The sequence below is a fragment of the Epinephelus moara genome, chromosome 22 (genome assembly GCF_006386435.1).
Source record: "Epinephelus moara isolate mb chromosome 22, YSFRI_EMoa_1.0, whole genome shotgun sequence".
Lineage (NCBI taxonomy): Eukaryota > Metazoa > Chordata > Actinopteri > Perciformes > Serranidae > Epinephelus > Epinephelus moara.
In genome coordinates, this window is record NC_065527.1 from 24,320,853 (window position 1) to 24,343,995 (window position 23,143).

General features: G+C 41.2%; 2 protein-coding genes across 2 annotated transcripts in view; both read left to right on the forward strand.

Annotated features, from left to right (window-relative positions):
* The window catches only part of slc30a8 (solute carrier family 30 member 8), a 17,387-nt gene extending 15,100 nt beyond the window's left edge, over positions 1-2,287 (forward strand). The window contains exon 9 of the mRNA XM_050035266.1: positions 1,395-2,287. Within this exon, the coding sequence (XP_049891223.1) occupies positions 1,395-1,540 (146 nt within the window). The 3' untranslated portion in view covers positions 1,541-2,287. The remainder of the gene's footprint in view (positions 1-1,394) is intronic.
* A 4,351-nt stretch (positions 2,288-6,638) lies between these two features.
* The window catches only part of med30 (mediator complex subunit 30), a 54,026-nt gene continuing 37,521 nt past the window's right edge, over positions 6,639-23,143 (forward strand). Inside the window, exons 1-4 of the mRNA XM_050035059.1 lie at positions 6,639-6,742; positions 8,261-8,553; positions 11,658-11,816; positions 18,176-18,283. Coding sequence (XP_049891016.1) covers positions 8,353-8,553; positions 11,658-11,816; positions 18,176-18,283 — 468 coding nt within the window. The 5' untranslated portion in view covers positions 6,639-6,742; positions 8,261-8,352. The remainder of the gene's footprint in view (positions 6,743-8,260; positions 8,554-11,657; positions 11,817-18,175; positions 18,284-23,143) is intronic.

Below are 23,143 nucleotides of genomic sequence, written 5' to 3' on the forward strand. Positions count from 1 at the left end.
AGATATTTGCATCTTGAAAGCCGGACTACAAATGTGGATAGACAGGGAGAAACACACGCAAGCCTAAGACGTGGTAAGATACGATATTCCTCACTATATGAAGTGACTGATAACAAGATCTGTATAATGGGTTGTAAAGAAATTCGTCAGGTTTTTATTTTGTAGACAATTCATCTGGATTTATAGCATGATGGGATGATAGTACAATGATGTGTGTGGTATCCCTGGAAAGCTCTGCTCCTGAGCTTTCATGTGATATGTGTGGCATTTCGCGAGTAATCCATCCAAGAGTTATGTGCGTGCAAAGCTGTATGAAAGCTCTGTTATACATAATTTTAGTGTAACTTTATCATTGTTTTTCGCTGTGACAGCGAAACATTGGACTACCGACAAGTGCTTGGCCTTGTCGGAAAGCTACAATTCCGCTGTTTCACATGATATGTGTGGCTTCTCGCTATGACGCACGGTCGCGGAGAAAATCAATAGAGAAGAACAGGTGTGAATTTGGACGCACTACGCGTCGTTCGGGCCCATAGGGTTAAAAAAACTCCTCAAGAAACAGGAACGTCTATAAAACTTGTTCTAAAGAAACCTGGCCGGTGTGACAGCAGAGTGACCTTACTGGTTGGGTTAACATTTATTTTGTTTGGATCATGTCCATAGTGTTGTTTAATCAACTTTAAAATAATAGAGCAGGCTTGGGCAGTATCTATTTTTTCATACCTTCATACCTTCCTAAAATTTCACCGGGATATACAGTACATGATGGTGTTTGTGTAAAAAAAAAAGACCAATTATAAATACGTAAGGCCCATAGAACAATGCAGAGATAAGAAATTAGCGTCCTTCTTGCCGGAGGACCTGATGACACTTATTGCTGTGGTGGATACTGGCACATCAGTGGGCTGAACGGAGATGATGTATTGAATAAAATCATGTGGCTACTAAGTTGTTTTTGTATTTGGAAGAACTCATCTTAGGATAAAGTTATTTGTGGCAATACTAACAAAGGGCAAAGACATTTTTCTTTTTTAATAGTCCTGTAATGTTATCCCCACCACCTGCAGACAGCATTTTTCTCAGCTTCTCTGCTCCACCAGTAGAGACTGACCTCTGGTGGCACATGCTGTACACTACATCACCTCGATACACCATCTCCATATCAGTTTAATAGAAAGAGGAGCATCTGTATTTTTACCATTACTGAAAACTGTATAATTTCTAAATACCCCAGTATGACATAATAATTTGATACCACCCAGGCCTATAATGGAGGGCTTGTTTTTCTGTTTTTCTTTGCTGAAACTGTGTTGAAACAGTTTTTAAGGCACATTTATATACAACATAAACACACAGGGTGACTAACTTCCCTTGCCTTTCTCTCCCCTCCACAGATGAGACAGCGGATGCTCAGACTGTCCTGAGAGAAATGACGCAGGCTTGTTTCTCCTCCTACAGCTTCCACTCTGTTACCATTCAGATGGAGAGACAGGCCGACCTGAAGCCTGGATGTACCCTGTGTGAAGAGCCCAAGTTGTAAGAACCTGATCTTAATCTGATCAGCAGAATAAGGCCAAAGTGTGCTTTAGCTGCTGTAACCTCTGCTGACAACAATATTTAGTTGTTCTGTACTGCTCGTTGGATCCAGAGGTCTTAAGTTTTTACTGTGACATTAATGCCAAAGTCATATGACTGTGCCTTTGGTGTCTTTTGTGATGACACTCCCAAAGAAATATTTATACTGAATTAAGAATGAGCATGTGGTGAATGAAATCAAGCTGCTCATGATTTGAATGATTTTAGAAGAAAAGTTCCTCCTGTGTGTGGTTTTAACTTTAAACAAGGAAAATACTCCTGAGTTGTCTTTGCTTGTGAATATATTCATGTTGAAGCAGGAATACAATGTACTGTATAAACTAAATGGTCATCCTGTATGAATCTATACCGGTTATATGACTGGGTAACTGTTAACGTTAATGTTTATCTTAAATGCACATTTTACTGTGTACCATGGCACTGTATGTGAAACATTCGGGCCGATGCAGAAGTACTGTTTGTTTGAGCATTATCAACCTAAGTCATACGATAGAGCCACAGTCTGGTGTGTGAATATAGATTATTAAATCTTTCTATGCATTGACTTTTACACCAGCAACCTCAGAAGCACTGTATGTTGACAACAAAAGGTATATTTTAATACAGATGTCTTTTCACTGCCTTTTGTACAGTTGTAAGGTGAAATGAATTATTCAATAAAATATTCCCTTTTTCAAATACTCTGTCCTATGAGTCTCGCTTTCAAAGTCTGATTTACAGTGTCATGAAAATCCTTCATGATGAAGCACTGTATCAGTTTAACCCCTCACTGCCCACACCAGCTCCTTGTTGCTGGGCAACAAGCTCACAAATGGATCCAGTGTCTTGAGGGGCAAGTTGATCCCCATTAAGAGTCCCCCACCTCCTTGACCTTGAGGCAGTTTGTTTGATTTTTTTTTTTTTTTTTTTTTTTTAAATGTACCTGTGTGGCCATCTTGAGGTACCAGGGGCCTCTGACATGTTACTGACATTGAAGTGTTTACGGCTCGTTTGAGTTTGACCTTCTTCTCCCCCGGCTGTTTTCTGCAGGAAGAGCTCTGGGTGTACTGAGCTACAGTATCCAGTCAAGGGCGTCATTAATAACAACTGACAGCTGGCTGGAGCCCACTTACTTTAAGTCTTTTATTTTGAAAATATCTACATTTTAGCAGTGGTGGATTGTAACTAAGTGCATTTTCTCAAAATTGTACTTAAAGGGTAATTTAAGTATTTTTCAACTGGACCCTATTTTCCCATGATTCTGTGACTAATGGAGACTAATGGAGACAATTTTTGAAACTGGTCCAGTATAAGGAGAGAGCGCTGCAAAGGCCAGATCGAAACAGGCTGCAGTGTCACCACCTGGGGCATGTTTGACCTTTTTAGACCTTTTTTATTGAGTAAGATCCTTTTTTTCCACAAAGTGCCTGAAATTGCAATTGTCAAACCCATCAGACTCCATTTGAATAAAGAGTAATTTAGCGTGCATAGATCTGGCATTTTTGACATCTAACTGGGTAAATTAAAGGTTTATTTAAGGGTTTGTGTATGACTTGTAAACAAGTAGGTCCTTTTTGCAGTAAAAACAATTAAGCAACATTTTGTAATGGCATGTGGCTTTTTGGGATTATAGCTTTCTTTGTTATAATTTCATATCACTTGCTCATTGCCAATTTGATAATTGTTATGCCACGGTTCATGGTTCCATCCCTCTGTCCTTCTGTTCCATTCTCATGAACACTATATCCAAGAATGCCTCGAGGGAATTTCTTCAAATTTGGCAAAACGTTTACTTGTACCCAAGAATAAACTGATTAGAATTTGATGGTCAGAGGTCATTGTGGCCTTGCATCCATCTCATTCTCATGAACATGATATCTCTAGAAGACCTTGAAGGACTTCAAATTTGGCACAAACGTTCACTTGGACTGTGTTGCCCCTCCCACTGTCTTGGAGGATGTTCCTGCCAGCCTCATCAGGCAGTTGGCTAACATGGGAGGGTCGTTGCCTTGATTAAGCTCACCTGGGTCTTCCACGCTATAACAGCTGCCTCATGTTTTCACTCGCTCTCTCCTTCCTGCAGCAGACGTCCACCTGGCATCATTGCTTTTTGGTTTGCACCTTCAGCACTTCCACAGCACACCTGATACTCATCCATGCATGGCTTTCATGACTGACTTTGCTGACCTACAAACTCCATTGTTTCTTTAAGTTAATCTTAGTTTAATAAATTATGTTTGTTTTAACTAAGTCTTTTGTGTGGACTCCCTACTTGTCACATTCACTGAGCCAGTCTGTGACATGACTGATTGGAATTTGGTGGTCAAAGGTCACTGTGACCTCTCAAAACATATTTTTGGCCATAACTCAAGAATTCATACGCTAATCGAGACAAAATTTCACACAAATGTCTAATAAAAAATAAAATGATCAAGTGATAACATTGTATATCGAAAAGGTCAAAGGTCAACTTTACTGTGACATCACAATGTTCTGCAAAAAACACTTCTCTGGCCATTACTCAACATCATATCTCAGGAAGAGAAGGGGAGACATTTGACCTGGTGACACTAATCTTGAAACTGTGCTGATTGTATAGATCTTCTGTGCTGCCGGGTTGAAGATGTGTCTGAAGCATCCATGTTTTCACAGACATGGATGTAAACTATTACTGCAACTTGACTGGTTCACAGAAGCATACAACCATGAGGCGACAATTCTAGGTTGTATTATACTTTGTTATAGTTTCATATCTCATGTACATTGTCAGTTTGATTATTTTTATTACAAAGTACATAGAACTACATTTTCTAAGTAGCTTTAGTTACCAAAGTATACTTCTCCCTCCCTCCCCAGTTCAAATCACATATTGAGAATAACTATAGAATTAATTTATAGACACACGTTTATGTACTATACAAGTGATTAATAGTCCAACGCACACACCATTGTCATCAAGCTACCATGCAAGGTGCATGAACATATGGTATTTACATAATACTTACGCACACTAACACTTAGCTTGCCCTCCCACCTAGTATGCACTATGCCGCTGCCTTCAGAGCAGACTATTGTACACCCTTCTCTCTCCATCTGAACTTAGCCCTGGAGGGACCAGATCAGTGCGTATTTAATTAAAGCATGAGTAATGCACTAGGTGGCTAGATAATCCGTTTTAGTCCTGATACCCCCTCAGCTAATAATTATTACACGGTTTGTGTTTCCTCACAAGGGGTGTTCTCTGTCTGTTTTTTTTTTTTTTTTACAGGTTTTTTGTTACTGTTTGCTCTCCAACTTTTTTCCTAGTTTTCCTCTCTGCTTTACACTTCAGCCTTCTGTCTCTCCCTATCTCATTCTTGCTGTCTCACACTCTCATGTTCAAGGTTCACACCCATGCAGCATTGATGAGAAGATGCAGTGCCGTCAGTTTCAAGGCAATCTTTGCTGCCTGATGGGGTTTTTTTAAGCAAGAGGTGTCAGTGACACGCAACAGCACATGATGTAGAGTATGCGGCACGAGACACACAGAGGTAATCAGATTCATTGCCTTGTGATGAATGAAGGTCTTTGACTTAGAACTTTGAATTTACAGGAATGTTTTGTCTCAATGAGGCCCGATTACATTACCACAAAAAGTCAATGCATTTTCCATCAGCTTGCCTTGATGTGATCAATACATTCTGTTGTTCCTCTATTCACTTTGATCAGTGATGATAGATGGCCTCTCAAGTAGCTAAGGGCCTGTAGACCGATGCCTTCTCAGCCCTGCCTCCATGATGAACACACACACACACACACACACACACACACACACACACACACACACACACACACATATTTTCCAGCCTTTCCCATGAATATGACGTGTGAATGAACTTGGTTATTGTTTAAATTCTTTCTTAATGTCAAATGTATAATTCAGCCACAGAGCAGGGATATCCATCTCACTACCTGCCACCAACCACTCACCATCACTACTCTCCCGTCCCAATTAAACACACCAAGACAGGCTGGATGATTATGGAGAAACTCATTTCCAAATGGCATGCCTCAGTTGGTCTGGCTGTAAGGCAGATGGGGATTGTAAGACTAACGCTCATTCATCCTGGCAAGCTAACCAGCACTTCTTCTGCAATTAGGAAGTTGTGGGCAGTCAAGTGAACTTGACACGTTTTTTTTTTTCCACATCAGTGTTGCATGTTGCAGACAGGATGTTTTTTAGAGAAGGAGAATAAGTGAAAAGAAATGACTACAGGTTATTATTACACAAAATGTGTTCCAGATAAAAGGAAATTGAAATCCAGCCTGTAACCCCAAATTTGAATGAATAATGTAAATTAAGTAATAGGCATCCTAATCTACTTTTTCAGACCCACTCAAGCCTGAAGGCAAAGCCTTTCTTTTTTCAATAAAGCTCTTATTTCCAGTCCCTGTAAGTTAGAGCAGTAATTCTGCTGCATGGCAGGGTGCATGCTGAGGAAGCAGCCTTGTGCAGTCATTTTCTGACACCTCTTGTATTTCAAATTTAATTTGAATTCTGATGGTTCACAAAATAATCCAAGCACAGCTGTACAGTATAAGTAATAAATAGCTGGATGGATGGAAGGATGGATGGATGGATGGATGGATGCATTGAAGGATTTAACACCAAGTAGACAACATATCCATTTATGGGATGAATTTGAATTATGCTCACTAAAAAAAAGTTATAATGACCCATGAGAAGCAATCATGTGGCGTAAATTGGCCTGAGGGCTGATGAAGTCAGATGTGTAAGACTGGACTGTTATATAAGAGCCGACCAGCATATGGCGCTGTTATCCTAAATAGCCAGAACAAATTTGTAGCGCGCTTTGCTTTACCGTAATATTTTCATTAATAGCGTCATTTGGAGGGAAGTGGGCAATTTCAAAGTTAAATACAGATTAATTTTAATGTTGAGGATTATGACAGTTCAGTCCGTGTTGATTATAATATCTTCTTCGGTCCAAAAAAAGCATATTAATGACCAAAAACTACATTTTTGACTTGCACTCCTACTTCATCATTTACCGTAATCAGTCGCAGTTTTAGGGGGAAGTCTCGCGATAGTTGCGGTAGCTGAAATCCTAGGAGCAGAGCAGGGAACTTGACATGTCAACAAAACAGATAAATTATCACCACACAGGTAACATTACACATTATCTACTGTGCTATTTAATAAATATGAACACTCACTGTGGTGTAAAGCCTCACGTCGTGCCGGAATAACTAAGCGACACATACAAACGAATGGAGAAAAGCTGAAGTGTCGTGTGTGTGGTGTGACTGTCCACTTAGCTTTGGTGTCAGCCGCTTCACTTTTACATGTTTGCTAATTAACCCGTTATCAGGCTGAATGCTTTTGGGTGTGGTATATAAAGTCCTGGACAGCACCTAACGGACCTGTACTGATGTAAAGGCACGTTAAACTGTATCTGAAACCCCGGTATACAACTTATATGACAGGCTACAACGTTAGCTCAAAGACTTTGACAGTGTTTAGCTAGGCAGCGCTTCTGTTCAGTTGATTTGTGACAGCTGTGAAGCTTTTAGCTGTGCTGCACTGCAGGAGTGTATAAAAGGTGTTGTACTCTATTAACCAAACTACTGTGGCTGACTTACGTCTTTGTATACTGCATTCCTGCTTATATTACAGTTTATTCATTTTGCAATTCCTGTACACCTGTCGACCACAAATATATAGTATTTTGTATTTTATATATGCCATATTTTAACCCTATGTTGAACTTCTGCACTATTCTGTGTCTTACATTCTCATTTCTACCTCCTTTTCTTACTTGTTTATTTGAGAAGTGTTAAATTTAGCCTGAGATTTAGGATTTTCATAACCAACAACTGCTTTTTTTGCAAATGTTGTGGCAATGACGATAAATAAACTTGACCTTGGCAGATGATACGATCTAAATGTTATGCCATTATTCTTTCACATTAAAGGTCCAGTGTGTAGGATTTACGTGGTGAGAAATGTTGATTGCAACCACCTAAAACTTCTATGTTTGAATTCTGATTTACATGCAAAGGCCTCTTCCTCTTCAAACCAAACAGATCATGTCATTAACACTGGTAAAAACACTGAATAAAACAGTTTCACGTTAGAAATCAGTGCCTCTCCTAAGCTGCAAGCCAGGTGCCTGCTATTGTGTGCCGAAAAACAAACAAACAAAAAATGGACCAGGTGATTTAAACTAGTAAAAACACTGAATGAAGGTCTTTCACGTAAAAAAAAAAAATCTGTTTTTACAATGTCGCTTGTCGCTTAGGGGCTGCTAACTACAGTAACTGATGCGAAATCGCAGTTGGCCCTGTTTAGAGCCAGTGTTTGTCCATTTTGGGCTTCTGTAAAAACATGGTGATGCAACATGGCAATTTCCATTAACAAGTACCCACTCCTTATGTAGATATAAACAGCTCAATCTAAGGTAAGGTAAGGTTTTTGGTCATTATACATTAAAAAACACATGTACCATATTCCATGTCAGCCAATATATCCTCCTAAATACCACACACTGGACCTTTTAATATGACTACCATTTCTATTTAGACACTCATGTCAGAAGAAACGCCGTGACTTCCATGAACTTGTCATTCTTTTTTCCTCCTCATTGACATTTCCTCTCCTGCTCCTGTAAAACACTTCCTGTAGGCATGTAAGGGGGTGCCCGGTGTGGAATAGCCTGACAGGTAACCTCACCTGGACCTAGACCTCCTCCACCAGCATCTTCGTCTGCTGTCTCCATGACAACCCCTCCGCTAGTGTCGCCTTTTGGCGGGCAGCCTCCGCCTCCACAGCAGCAGCAGCAGCAGCAGCAGCAGCAGCAGCAGGCCCAAGCAGCACGTGATGTCAACACGGCCTCGCTGTGTCGCATCGGCCAGGAGACGGTCCAAGACATTGTCCTCAGGACCATGGAGATCTTTCAGCTCCTCAGGAACATGCAGGTTTGTCTCTCTGCCTACGTGTCTAGTAAAAATGTTCACAGTCCCCCTTCACGTTCTGTTTGCCTCTCTTTCTTTCTTTCTTTCCGACTTTTGGCAGATTTTTTTTCCCATAACAGTAACCCCCTAACAAGAGACTTAATACCATAAGAACAATAGTATGAGAGCAGTAAAAAGTGCAACTTGATACATCATAATTAGACAGATCTGTACAAAAGATAAAATAGCAGAATATAATCATGCAATGCCAAAAGACTGTAAAAGAATATGTTAAAATGGTAATAATAGGTCTGATGGTAACACAACAGAGTGCTATTATGCAAATAACAAAACAGCTGTCATTCAGGAAGACAATTCTTTTATATTGTGTTTTGATGCAGGATTTAAAAACACGTCAGTGCCAGCAGATTGAATACTTAATGGCAAACTGTTCCAAAGCCGAGACATCAGTACAGTCAAACAGCCAAAAGCTTCATCAACCCTTGATTTTTAACTTTAACTCAAGAATGCCTCAAAAGTTTACACCAGTGGAGAAAACAAGCAGTTGGGATTAGTAGAGAGTCTAGATTGTGTAAGGCTCTATATGTATTGAGAAATAAAGTGCATAGAGGTTTAAATTGTGGGTAATTTAAGAGAAAAATGTGGTGTTAGTCAGCAGGGTCCGCTCAGGGTCCTTTTTAAAATTGCTTGAGCATCACGTCAGGTAAAGAATGAGTTTTCGGTGTAAAGATTTGACCTAAATTCTCAGTAGAAAGGACAAAATTGACAAAATTGAATCTTGTATACTCCTGAAGTGGTTAAAACATAGCCACTGTCACAAATAACACCAAAAATCTTATGAGAACATTTGATGTTAGCAGTGGTTGCATTTGTGTGTGTGCATTTCTGTGTAAATACATGGGAGTAATGCGTCAAATTCCTCATATACGTACACATACCTGGCCAATTAAGATGATTTGGATTCTGAGGGGATGCTGAAGAATAGCACCTCTTCTGTTTCGGAGTAGAACAGCAATATCCAATCTGTTACATATTCTGTACCAGGCAGCTATTCAATGTGGCCAGATTGTTGGAATCAAAGTTTTTGGCTGAATTTTATAAATGTGTGTCATCTACCTACCAGTGATAAAGTAATGTCATCTGTTTTGAGTGTTTATGATAACAATACCATCACTAGCTAACAAAGGTTTTGCTCGCTTAGGTTTCCATTGATTTTTCTGTGTTGGAAGGGGCACTACTTTCTCTCTTTGTTGTCAGAATGTAAGGAGCAATGATCAAGGCCACTGACTAACTTTGGTTCTACATTTAGTGAAATGTAGTTGGTGAAACTAAATGTCTTGTTCAAGACTGCAACACACACTTTGGAATATTATCGATGTACAGTCTTTAGGAGTTAGCCTGGGAACCAGACAAATCTGCAAGCTCGTGTTTAATTTGCTCTGGCAGGTACTTTGGTCTCCCTCCTGTTCAGAGAAGATTTCCAAGGACAGCTGCTTATCTTGACTGACAACCTTTGTAGCCTTTGCACTTTATGCAAAATACATGATGACATAATATTTGGGTCGTGCACCCTCAACCTGGGGACCAAGCTTACTGAAGAGGAGCACTCCTGAGGTATTTTCAGAAACAACCTTTCTGTTGAAGGACTGTTTGCCAGTTCTTCTCCAAAATTTCAATTTGATCTATTCAGTTCAATAACATTTGGAAAGTCTAGAATAACCCAATGACTGAATCATTTTACCCCCATTCAGGTTAGTAGAGTGCTAAACTGGAGTGACAAAGCAGTGCCAATCATTCTGGTAGTTTTGTATGTGGCAGTTGAACTTTTTTGTCCTCATAAGTCACTGAGCAACTTTAATTGAAATGAAGGGGCCCGGCCTCCAACAGTGTATCCATTTGTCTTTATACATCCATGGTCTGCACACTGTAGTATGTGTACATTGGCCCATCGCTCAGTCCTACGTCACATGTTTTGTTGCTAGGATTGGTTGTAGGTTTATCAAGTTGCGTCCAGAGGCATTTTGGTCTACGGCCACTTGGAAATTGAAAATGAATCGAGAGGTTCCAGGACTGACTCACATCTGCAAATTGGTCTGGTGATGCCAGGCAACTTACGAGTCATTCTGATAGTATGTTTCTTACTTTTTACAAGGTAAATTAGTGCAATCAAGTGATGGTGGAAAGTTGTTGAATTACTTTCAAAGTTAAGCCAGTGGATTCCTTAAGCTTATATTCAGGGTATGAGGAGTATATATCAGTTTGTTTTGCAAGTCACAAGTAGTTAAGCTCTGAAGGTGTCCTGAAGACGAGGTCAGCATGAGTTTATCATGGATGTCTGCCTGCTCCTCTGAGATGCTTCTCTTGCACCTTGTTAAAATCACAGCCAGAGACGAGCCAAACAAGCGCGCCTCAGCCACAGAATGCACAAACAGCATTGTTGTGACTTGTTTTTTAGATCACAGGCTGTTTTTATACTCATAAAAATTCTTCATTTATCTTGCCTTCCCTGCCTCTCTCCCTCGGTCTGTCTGTCTCCTCCCTGTTTCTCTGTGTCTCTCTCTTCACTTTGCCTGCCCTGAAGGCAGGCTTGTTTCATGTTATGTAGGATGTTTATAATCAGACAGTGCTGCCCCAGAGGCTTGTCGATTTTCTCAGTAAAAACATGTCTTGTTACTCTTTAACATCCATTGTAGTTAAAAGCCAGTGATGCCGCCTCAGTAAGAGAGTGAGGGAAAACATTCAAAGTGCAGCAGCTGAAGCAGTTAACCTTTGATGCGGCTGAGGTTTTGTTTTGCTAGCTTAAACTGGGATTTTATTATATATTATTAAGACTAGTCACCATATTGTTGCATGAGCACAGACACATTTTTAAGGTTTCTCTGCAGCTAGGTTGCTCTCATTCCTAAGTAGAAAGGAAACTATCACTTCATTCAAATGAAAGTGCTGTGCATTAGTAAGGCCTCTAATCAACTATTACCAGTTAGGGAACAACAAAGGGTTTGCAGTGCAGTTAGTGGGGATCAATGGCTGTTTCTTTTTATTAGCACTAGCCAAATTGTAGGCTTGTTCTTTGCTTAACTAAATGCTTCCTCTGTGGTGCTCCTCAGCTGCCCAATGGAGTCACTTACCACCCCAACACCCACCAGGACAGGCTGGGAAAACTCCAGGAGCACTTGCGGATGCTTTCTGTGCTGTTCCGAAAGCTGCGCCTCGTCTACGACAAATGCAATGAAAACTGTGCTGGGATGGACCCCATACCTCCAGAGGTGAGACATGGTGACACTGACACTATAAAGTCTAACTGACAGCTGAGAGTCAACGAATCACGCTCACTGTCAGTCACTTTTACTCACAGTAATAATGTTTTGGTCCTTGAGTCCACAGTACATTAGCTATGTTGCACACTGGACATGTCATACAGACAGAAGAAGCAGTCAGGGTACAGTAGCTGATCTGGGACAAAATAGGACAATGGTGTATCCTGACAAATAATCGCTGGTCGCCACCAGTTTGAGGGCGTTCATAGAAAACTGGTAGAAAATTGGTGCACGTGTTTTGATGTGTGTCAGACACTGCAGGTGTGTGTAGACCTTTGCATCTTCATCAAGTAAAACTTGGCACCATGTTTATGTCACATAAACTCCATTAAGTAAGTGTCTGAGGATGCTGCATACAAATGAAGATCAATGAGTTTGATTCCAAAACCTAAGCAGGAAAAATCACCCCTTCCTAAAATGTTGATCTGGACTCAAACACTTAACCTCAGACCACCACACCAACAGCATTTAGCATGTAAAAGGGTATAGTATTAATATGAAGTCATGTGGTAAAGAGGATCGCGTACATTCAGCACAAATTAACGGAAACAGTCTTCGCTAATTTACTCATTTATGTGTGCGAATACAAGAAGTGTAGCAACTTAAAAAGTAGCAGCTTTTTACAGTAGAGTAGAAATGTCCCATGAAATGGATTGAAATGTCATCATCTAACAAAATTAAGAATATTTCATCAGCATATTTAGATTATTACGTAAAACTGAATGTTTTTTTAATGATATTGACCACTTTTTATTTTTACATATACATTTACAATTTTATTACATCATCACTTGACATACTTTAAATTGCTTACTGTAATTCTCTTTTATTTATTTTACCTTTATTTAAACAGGGTAGGTCAGCTGAGCATACACACTCTTCTGCAGTAATGTTCTGTCAGCAGTTTAGCAGAATAATAAAAAACAGAACTAGAAGGGCACTTGAGGACCGCAGACCTCCGCCAAGGCCAAATGCCCTATGTAATATAGATGAAAGTGAAAAATACTTTGTGTATCCGCCCTGTGATTCGGATCCGCTCCAAAATCTAATGGGTTCATGATGCACCCTTGGACTAAGTTTCATGAAAATCAGGCCAGTAGTTTTTTTGGTAACCCTGCTGACAAACGAACAAATAAAGAAACCAAATCAAAATCATAACTTCCGAGGCGGCGGTGATAACAACAACAGACTTACCTTACAACTGGCATCTTCGTGCTGTCAGTGCTGTTGGCCAGCACCCACAATATGTAAGTAGCACTTATACCCATCTGTGCACCCATGGACGTAATGGTCTTAAAATGCGGTGTAGTGTGGTGCATGGTTATTTGGAGGCAGCAAAAAGCAATTGTGCCATTGACCAGCAAAAACCTGGTCTAAAGTCAATGGCTGAGTATTTTCCTGCTATTTAAAGGGCGCATTATTCAGATAGTAAGAAATGCCTATAGGTGGGTTCACGACTCGCATACACGCTACTTGTTACACCCACAGGGACGTGCAGATGGGCTGCTTGTGAGTGAAATAAAACATGTTATGTGATTCATATTACGCCCAAAACACACCTATGGTTAATTAAAGGACTAAATAGAACGTCTGTACTCCTTGCGCTTTACTTTTCACCCAGATTATGCACCATTTAACTAACAAAAGTGGAGTTGGACACACCCTAAATGCACTTGCGCCATGCACTTCCTTTAAATAGGGCCTAGAGTCAGTAAATAAAACGTAAACCTGACAGTAAAGCCGTTTCAGGCTCAGTGAGAACAATCACAGGCAGGCAGAGGAGACTGTTATATGGAGGTAATTGCATTAACAATACTTTATTTTGGACCCATTTAGAAGATCATGTCCTGAGGTTTTATGTTTATCTATTGATTATTATATTCTTGGTTGCTACTGAGATGTTATCGTACGTCACTCAAACTCAAATAAAGTTATGCGTAAAATACATATGCACTACATCTACTTCTGCAATTACATGATGTAGTTGAAACTACAATTTTAATTGCATGATTGATTGATCCTTCCAGATGCATCAACTTGTGCCGTTTAGTTGTCAAGATTTTATTTTTTGTGTGTGTGCTTCCAGCCTCCGCCTCTTATAGCCCAGCTTTTCACACAAACTGCCTGCTAAATTAGGAAGCTGTTAGTTGAAAGGAAGTAGGCCATTGTTACTGCCACACACACCTCTTGCTCACACACACACTCACACACATCTTTACCCTAGGGGACTCTTATCTCACCTACTCCCTCTAGGTCTGTCTTTTCTCCGCTTGCAGCAGATTCATTGGTTGCTTCAGGTGAGTCTCCAGAGTCTCTTTACCGCTGGTTACGATCGCCATCCACCTTCAGGAACAACAGCACTTGAGCTCAGCCACTATCCATCCCCGCCTGCCTGCACACACACACACACACACACACACACACACACACACACACACACACACACAGAAGTACACATACATGAGTACACAAACATGCATGTGGTGCACTGTGGCACACCACAAAGGCACGTGCACTAACACACACACAGGCACAGCGGCTCACTGGGCATGCTGTTTGAGGCTCCATGCAGGGCTACAGCTAGGCTATCCACCACTGTTTGATTGGATTTATGACTGCGGCAGTCCCTTCCCAATTTCTACAGATTGGCTCGGAGCTAATCTCTCTCACCAGACTCCTACTGAGGATAAAGGAGGATGTGGGAGGAGACCAGTCTTAAATTGGAACAAATTTGTGATGGCTGCCACCGTGTACATTTTCCACATTGAATAATACAGTTGCTCAGAAGCATTTCGAATGATCTATCCACTGGTTGCTCAGAATGACTCTCGTCTGCAGTTCCGCCCTTAAATCAAAGCCTATGAGGGGTTCACTTTGACATTTTCCTCTGCTGTAATGAGTCATTACGCCATCTAGCTATTTTCCCCCCTTCTTATTTCCACCTTATTTAAATGTTTATTCATTTTCCCCTTGAGGCTGAGACCCAGTCCAGTGCTGACCAGCCAATAGCTCAGCTCACCATGTTTGTCTGGGGCTGAGGGTTGTTGATTTTGGCCCCAGCACGCATGCCATTTATCATCCCGCAGAATTCAGGTGCCCGCCTGACAGCCGCTCACTATTGGCTGCCCAAAACAGGAAGCGGAATCAATGACTCGGGCAGTGTGACCTCATCGCAGCCTAATTAGCAACAGACCCATTTAATGAACAGCTGGATCAAGTGCACACATCAGCGCTTTTCTCTTTTTCTTTCCAGCTGTCGTCCATTGCAGCTTTTTCCTCCCCTCTTTTTCTCAAACTCTCACACTTTCTCTGTTTGTTTTCCCGTCCTCCTGTCCCTCTTTTTCCACCTTTCGTCTTCTTTCTCACTCTGATAACTGCTCAATATTTGCTCACTCTCCATTTCCTTCTTTCTCCGTCTTTTTTCTCTGAATCTATTTGTTCACTTTGGCTTTGTTTCACTCTCTTTCTCTGCTACTTTCCCCTCTGTTCCTCTTTCTCTGCCATTTCCTGCACTGTTCAGCCGTGCTGTTTAATTTCCCTCTACTCTCACACACTCGCCCCGCTATTTTGTTGTTATTTTTTTTCCGTTTGTCTCTTCTACCCTTTTCCTTTTTGTCTCAGCGAGGCAACCTGGAGAACTTCATTAGCCCATTCTTCTCTGTCATGCAGGAAACCACATCCATCTTTCTGTGGAAGAGGCAGGGGTTATGACTCACACAGGCACACTCACTCACACACACACACGCAATACACTCTCCATCCATGTTTCCCACCCTACTCAGCACATTTTATTTTCCCTCCAGATGCTGCCAAAATCAGCCCGCTACCTTTAAAATTCAATATGTCATTGGCTTCGGTTTGAAATTATCAAATGAAAAACGTTCCCTTTTTCCTTCTTAAAGTTTCCTTGAGCCAGAGACAAACTCATAGTTTGTCTGATATAATATCCTGCACATGTCCTTTCTGTCTTTTCTCCCTCCAGCTGTCTAGAGTTTGCACTTTGGCGTGAAGCTCGGCCTGGAAACTGACAGGAGTGCAGCAAGCGATCCAGATTTTTACATCTTTCTGTCGCTCTCTGTTTTCTCTGTTTTGACCTCTTTCTTGCTCCTTTCCCAGTCGTCTCCCTGCTCACTTCAACCTTAGCTTTTTTTCCTCTCTGGCTATCTGACATTTCGCACATCATCTTCTAGTCCTCTCCTCTCTTTTCATCTGTTTGTCAACATTTCTCTCCGTCTATCTTCAGATTTTTTATTCCTTCTCATATTAGTCTTGACGTTGGCCAGCTCCAGTCGCACTCAAACACCAGTCAGTCATTGCTTCCAGACCAAGCAGCTTTCTCCAATCATTGTCTAGTGTCTGCAGGGCCTCCACTCCAGCTGCACAACCTCAGGTCAAACAGTGTGGAAAAGCAGAATAATCCAAAAAAACTTTGCATGATTTAGATTAGTGTTGTGCCAAGTCGTTATTGGAGCAAGGTGTGTTTTCTCACTGTATGGCAGTTTTTATTGGCCTTTAGTTGTTTGGAGAGTCTCCTACCTAATCTGTGTTTGTGATCTTGTCTGGTATGACAGTTTTTGTTTTGAAAAGGAAACTTTGGAGATGGTAGCTTTTGGAGATGTTATTTTTTCCTTGCAACAGGAACTCCTCGCTACCAGTGTTATAAACGACCACAGTTTATTTTTGCAGTGTTAATGGTACACTGTGCAGGATTTTTGGTTACTATTTGCAAACACGGTGGTTTGGGTAAGTTTATCAGGAAATATTGAGTTGCAGGCGTGCAGGTCATTAAGTGACAAAGCAGTGTTCTGAGTAAATTATTTAAAACGTGCACCTCTCTTCGCCTCTCTGCCAGTTGTGTTTGGGTCATTCATTAATGGGCGGGGCGGCTTGGCTCTCCTAACGGGCCAGGTTAGTGTGGGTTTTAAAAAAAACCCTGACCTGCACATCATTAGTAAACACGCTCACCAACGAAAGTGGAAGTAAAAGTTAAGTCTCTTGGATGCCTGCTGCTTATGGTTTGGCACCCGGTTGCTACCTTTTTATAAAGCCCTGACCTCACCTGAGCGCCGTGGAGGTACACACCCATAAATGTCCTGAACACAAAAATTAAGAAGAAAATAAGACCGGCACAGGCAGATGGCAGAGTCTCTGCAGAAAAATACACTGCCTCACACTTCCAGCGGGTCATAAGTGATGATTGAGAAGTATTACTTCGTATTGCATGAGTCAACACGTTGTTGTTTTTTTTAGGAAAATCCTGCATAGTTGAACCCCAATAAAAGTGGTGTCACATGTCTGAAAACGGTTTGTGGATTTTTGAGAGTGAGAAACTATAAAATTGACTTTATGTCAACATAACTGATACCATGTATTTCCTGGAAACTCTGCACAATAGCACAGACATTTGTCTGCATTTACACTGTGTGTCCATTCAGCAGCTCTACAAAGATCATCAAACTTATCATCAATCACACATTGTCCCAGTAGAAGACCCTTTACGTCCTTGTTTTACATTGTACCAGGAACAGTGTGTTCTCAAGACATCCACACACTACTGATGTGCGACTGCAGCAAGCCTCCCGCTCACCTCCTCCCCGAGGTGACCACTAGGGGGCAGTGTGATGTAAAGGAGCAGTTGGTGACCCTGTCGGCTCTCAGGAGCGCCGCCTTGCCTGAAGGCTCTCTCGCACATCAGCTTCACTGTAATGTCAAGCAGACAAGGTCAAGCACACAGAGCGTTTAAAAATGAATTAATCTCCCACTCGCTTTCTGTCTCCGTTTCTGCACTGTCTCTCTCCACGTTGAAGAGAGACGGGCGAGACTCAGCCTGTGTTTCGAGAGCTTACACAAAATCCCCATTTTCACCACTTCATGGGAACAAGATTATGAGACAGCACAGGGAGAGCTTCAGTATAGGATAGCACTCATAGGTTGAGATTGCCCATACGCACATAATTCTGACCTAACAGCACTCAGTGGGCATATTGGAAAATTGTGAATATGCAGCAGCGTGCCTTTAATGTGTTTGGATCATGGACAGAATAAGAGGGGAGAGAAACAAGAGGAAAGTGCATCAGTGAGAGAGTTTTATTCCAAACGACTGCTCTTAAAATAGAGCTGATTGCCTCAAATGTAAAACTGTTATAATACTTTCACAGTGCAGATTCTGTATACACTGTGTTACTGTAATTGATAAACCTAATGCAATCCAAATCAGTTGAATATGTCAGCATTCTGGAAAGTGATCCTCTTGCAGTCATCTTGCTTACAGTAAACAGCCAGATTTTTTTGTTTGCTGTCCCTTCCAGCAACTGATACCCTTTGTGGAGGATGACAGCTCTAAACACGAGGATCGCTCAGCCGGCCAGAGCCGCCCTGTCACCGAGGAGAGGAGAGAAATCCTGGAGGTCAACAAGGTATTGTGTTCTGTCTCTCAATAGCACGACGCCGTTAAGGTTACAGGTTTGATTCCCAGCCAGCGGTAATGAAATGAGAAGGTAGAGCTAATAAAAGAAAAATGGAAAAAAGGGATATCATGAGATTGTATCACAGCTTAACATGATGTTATTTCAGACCAGTGAAGTTTCAGTTCACCTCTGAGATCCATGAGCCTGCAGACATTTCAAATCTACCCGAGCTCAAGGGAAAACACTGAGTCTAATATCATCTTAACGATAAGAAATAATAATTAGGCATGAAATTCATTACGGATTAGTAATTTTACTCACCATCATTAACCTGAAGCTTTAATAGCCCACTTCTCATTATTTGGATAGCAACCATCCGGGCTGTAAAGACAAGGTTTGTACAAAACAAAATTAAAAGGCTACACTTGATAAACTTTATTGTCTGCTGATAGAGTTTGTGTGTTTAAGGGGGGCAGCATGCTGGTGGGAAATGCTATTGTAATATCCACAGGACTTTGGATTCACATGTGCTGGTGTGAGAGGGTCTTATTTGTTTCCCAAGGACACCTGCCCATCTCTCCAACAGAGGTCATTAAAAGTCAGAAAGTGGCATGGTATCAGGGGTGGATGAGGTGGATGCTGAAGGCTGTGGATACTGTCGGGTGAAACTCATCCTTAGTATCACATAGAGATTGGGCAGAGTAACTATGGACTGGCAGACGGGGCCAGTGGTTCCCAGTTTTAAAGGGTACTGGAGGATGTGCTCCCATCATCAGTGTATCACTTAGTCTTCTTAAAGCTATAGTGTGTAACTTCTGTCGCCTCCCAGCGGATAATGCGTTATTACAACTAATAAGCTGGCGGCACTTCCATGTACATAGAGTAACACTCGCCACACACTGTGTAAACAGAGTAACACTCGCTTCACACCGTGTACACAATGCTACACAACGTGGCGAACACCAGGCTGCTAACATTACATTACGTTCATAGCACCATTTCCAAGAAAATAATAAAGTACTAGGTCCAGTACATGTAACAGCAACACATACGACTCATAATATAATTATAAACCAAGTCACTTACTTATCCAACAGCAGCAAGGCAACATGCGTGTCAGCCCTCAGCCCAATTTCTTCCTTCAGGGCTCTCCACCGAGGAAAAGCGACGCCAATACAAATCCTTGTTTGCCTTCTCCGTCGGTCACTTTCCTTCTTTGCTAATAGACCTTCAGTCGAACGTCCAGGCTTTTTCTTTGTGGTAGGATCCACTTCTGAACCGTGTCTCGGCCGCTTCTCCGCCATGTTGCTTTCTCTTTCTACCTGCGCTCTACCTCTTGCTATGACACTCTCCGCTCTTCCTCCCCCTCCCTTCTTGTTGTGAGGAAGCATTTTCTGTGCGCCAGCGCAGGAATGTCGCCGGTCGACACGCAAACTAAAACAGCGCAGGAATGTCGCCGGTCGACACGCAAACTAAAAATGATATATATTGAAAAATACCGCGAGACGTTAGAGGAGCCGATCGGCTTAATCAGCATTGTGTCATCTCCTCTAGTAGTGGCTTGGGTGAAACGGACATTTACGGACCTGTAGAAGTTACGCACTATAGCTTTAAACCTTATGCCAGTGTGACAGAAAGGAGGCTCCGGTGGATTGTTGAGCTTCAGATTCAGGACCTGGTAATGCAACAGTGGATCACATGGTTTCCTCTGCTAACATCAGGGGCAATCATTACATGTTTATTGAAATACAACATTAGACCAATTTCAGAGGACCTATTATGCTCTGTCAGAGCCTGCTTTGTTTTGTGTCAATAGTTAAAGAATATTGCCACCCAGCTGTGGCCTCAGTAAACCATATAAAATGATAGGACTATGATTTCCGTGATGCTTTAGCCAGTTGATGGAAACAGGTGTGCACAGTTTGAAGCTGGAGTATGCTGAGGAAAGACAGTTCGTTTTATTTGAGTTTGCTTTTTGGTTTTGATTGGGTTGTAAGTATTGTAAAGGCCTGTTTTCTTTGTTAAATGTGTTGGAACAATTTTGATTTATTTTGATTAACTGCATGAACCATTGGACCTGAAGCCAGCTTGACCAGCCAAACAAATCATCACAACTGTGTGGAAAGCAAGCTAAATAACTTAAATAGATAATGCCCTGGAAATGTCCATACCTACAAGTCGATTTTAGAAAGCATGTATATGGAAGTCCCGACATGCTTATTCTCAGGTTCATACTTGTATTTTGGGTTTCTACCAGACTATATTTACATCCTTAAATGGTAAAAAAAAAAAAAAAAAAAAAGTCTATTATCCTCATAATAGCTTTTTGTGTGTCTCTGTCTTTAAGCCCCCCTCCCGAAAAAGCCCAGTCTGCTCTGATTGCTCAGAATTTTCAGGTCTTCTAAACCTTGTCTTCCCTGTCATTGAAGATGGGGAATGACTGTAAAAGACTATTGCAGCACTTTCTACTGTGAAAAATCACCAGTAAAAGCCTCTAAAACAAAGTCTATACAACAGGGTGTGTTCCAGCAGGAATACGATCCAAAATCGGGGCGAAAATAACAAAATCGTCAACCAAGATCGGATGTTTCTTTGACGTTACCATGTACCAAGTAGCAGTGTTGGCTATGTAATGTCAACACTTTCAGTAGCTACATGTGGCAGTGTATGTAATGTAAACATTTGCAGTAGCGTGCCTGGAGCAGATAACCATATAATGAAATCTGTCACGAGCTGACGTCAGCTTGTGTCGGAAAGAGCTTGGAAGTATTCAGAACGGTCTGAAGACGGAGGTTTAGCTCATAGGAATTACTTTTACATACATTTACCTCATTGTTTGAAACTTTGGCCACGTTTAATTTGAACATCTGACGATGACAATGTCCCTTTTAAGCCTCATGGAAAACAAACTGTGGTGCTGCATCACACAGGAAGGGCCATGTATTTAATGAATAAGGCAGTTGTTTAAACTCTCTTCTAGTTACTATATCTATAAACCAAACCGTCATGTAGTACAGTACCTACCTCCGCTCACCAATTTCCTGGGGATAGTGGAGGATCATGGGAGTTTTAGGGAGGACTCAAGGCATCCATCAAGGTTTGCTGTGACAGGTACTGCTTAACTGGGGAGTGCTGAGGTGTTTTGGTTTCAAGTCGGTATGAGTAAAAGCTTTGTTACCTATTTTTAGGGACAAAATCTCAAGGTGGAGCTGAGGATTATAGTTTGGTATTCTCAGGATTTCATTTCTGCCTTTTGCTGATGATGTAGTTTTGTAGGCCTCACTGGGCCTCGACCTCCATGACTGAATTTAGCAGCAGAGTGCTAAGTGGTGGGAATGAGAGTCACCAAAATCAAAATCTGAGGTTGTTGTACTTTACCATGAACCTGTGGATGGTTCCTGCCAGGTTGGGCCTAAGTCGTGGCCCCACGTGAGAGCTTTATAAGTGTGAGATTGACATTGAAATTGGTGTAATGCAATCAGTGATTGGATGTTATAGGCATTTGTGGTAAAAAATGTGACCTTAGCCTTAAGGTGAACCTCTCACTTCACCAGTTTATCTGTCTCAGCCCTCATGTATGGTCAAGATGATTGCGGCATATTTGGTTTATGTCACTGAGCACAGATTATAAAATGCTTGTTTTGTGTTGCCAGTATGCATAAAAGTATTCAAATCTTACTGTAAATGAGATTACCTTTGTAGTATATATATAAAATGCACATTTCTAAGAAAATTAGCTGACCATTGGCTACAAAGCGCTTGAGCTGATGGTGTTTTGAATAGTAACACAAGGAAAGAAGAGTTGACTTTGTTTCATACCTTTTGAGTGAGGTGTTCACTTCCAGAGTGGTTTAAAGTGGCGGACATCAAACACACCTAAGAGCTTTTTCAAATGTATTCGCTGTCAGATATATTTTTTGCCCAGCTCTGATAGAGAGGCTGTTTTATGACACTCTGAAGTACAGAGCAGAGAGCTTTTCTTCAGACTGACACACTATGTTGTCACTCAAAGTCTGAAAGTTTGTTGCAGAAAGATTTAATCCTGAGTCATGGTTTAGCAACATGCCACAGACAGACATGGTGAATTTGAGCATGGAGATGCATGGAAAGCTGCTCTCTCTCAGATGTTAATTAACCATAAATAAATAAACATCATATTGTTTAATAAATCAATCCTCTCACTGCAAAAGGTTAACTGTATTTTAGTGTCATATTTCATTTTTAAAATTATAAATCCTGGTTAATTTGGTAGCTTTCGTGGTTACTGTGGCAGCAGTATGTGCACTGTCAAAAAAATGCCCAAAAATATTACATCTTACATCTACATCTAACCTCGGGCACATGTAACATTGCATTTCTCGTGAGTGCTCCACAATAAAAGCCACCCTGTGTTTCAGATGCTTTGAATGTGAAGCAGCAGCAATAGGAGATGTTCAGTTTGCACTGAATGTAAATATGACTCCAAACGGTCAACTACTCAAAGATTCGATCTGAGGAGCCTAATTTGACTGTCAGTCTTACAGTCAAATCAACGCAGTTGCAGGAAAATGTTATGAAAAAAGGATCATACCATTTGGGCTATATGGGGGTGCTAAATATTTGATTTTACATAGAACTGCCTTCTCCCAATGAATCATGATATATAACCTGTTTTGGTATACAGTTTTTAATCAGAGCAAAGGGTGGGTGATATAATGAATTTACGTGATGTATCATAGCTTGTTTCATGTGGGATATACACTGATCAGCCAAAACATTAAAACCACTGACAGGTGAAGTGAATAACTTTGATTATTTTGTTCCAGTGCATGGTGTCGACCTGGCTTCTAAATTTCCCAGGTCCCAATCTGCTCAAGGATTCTTGTGATG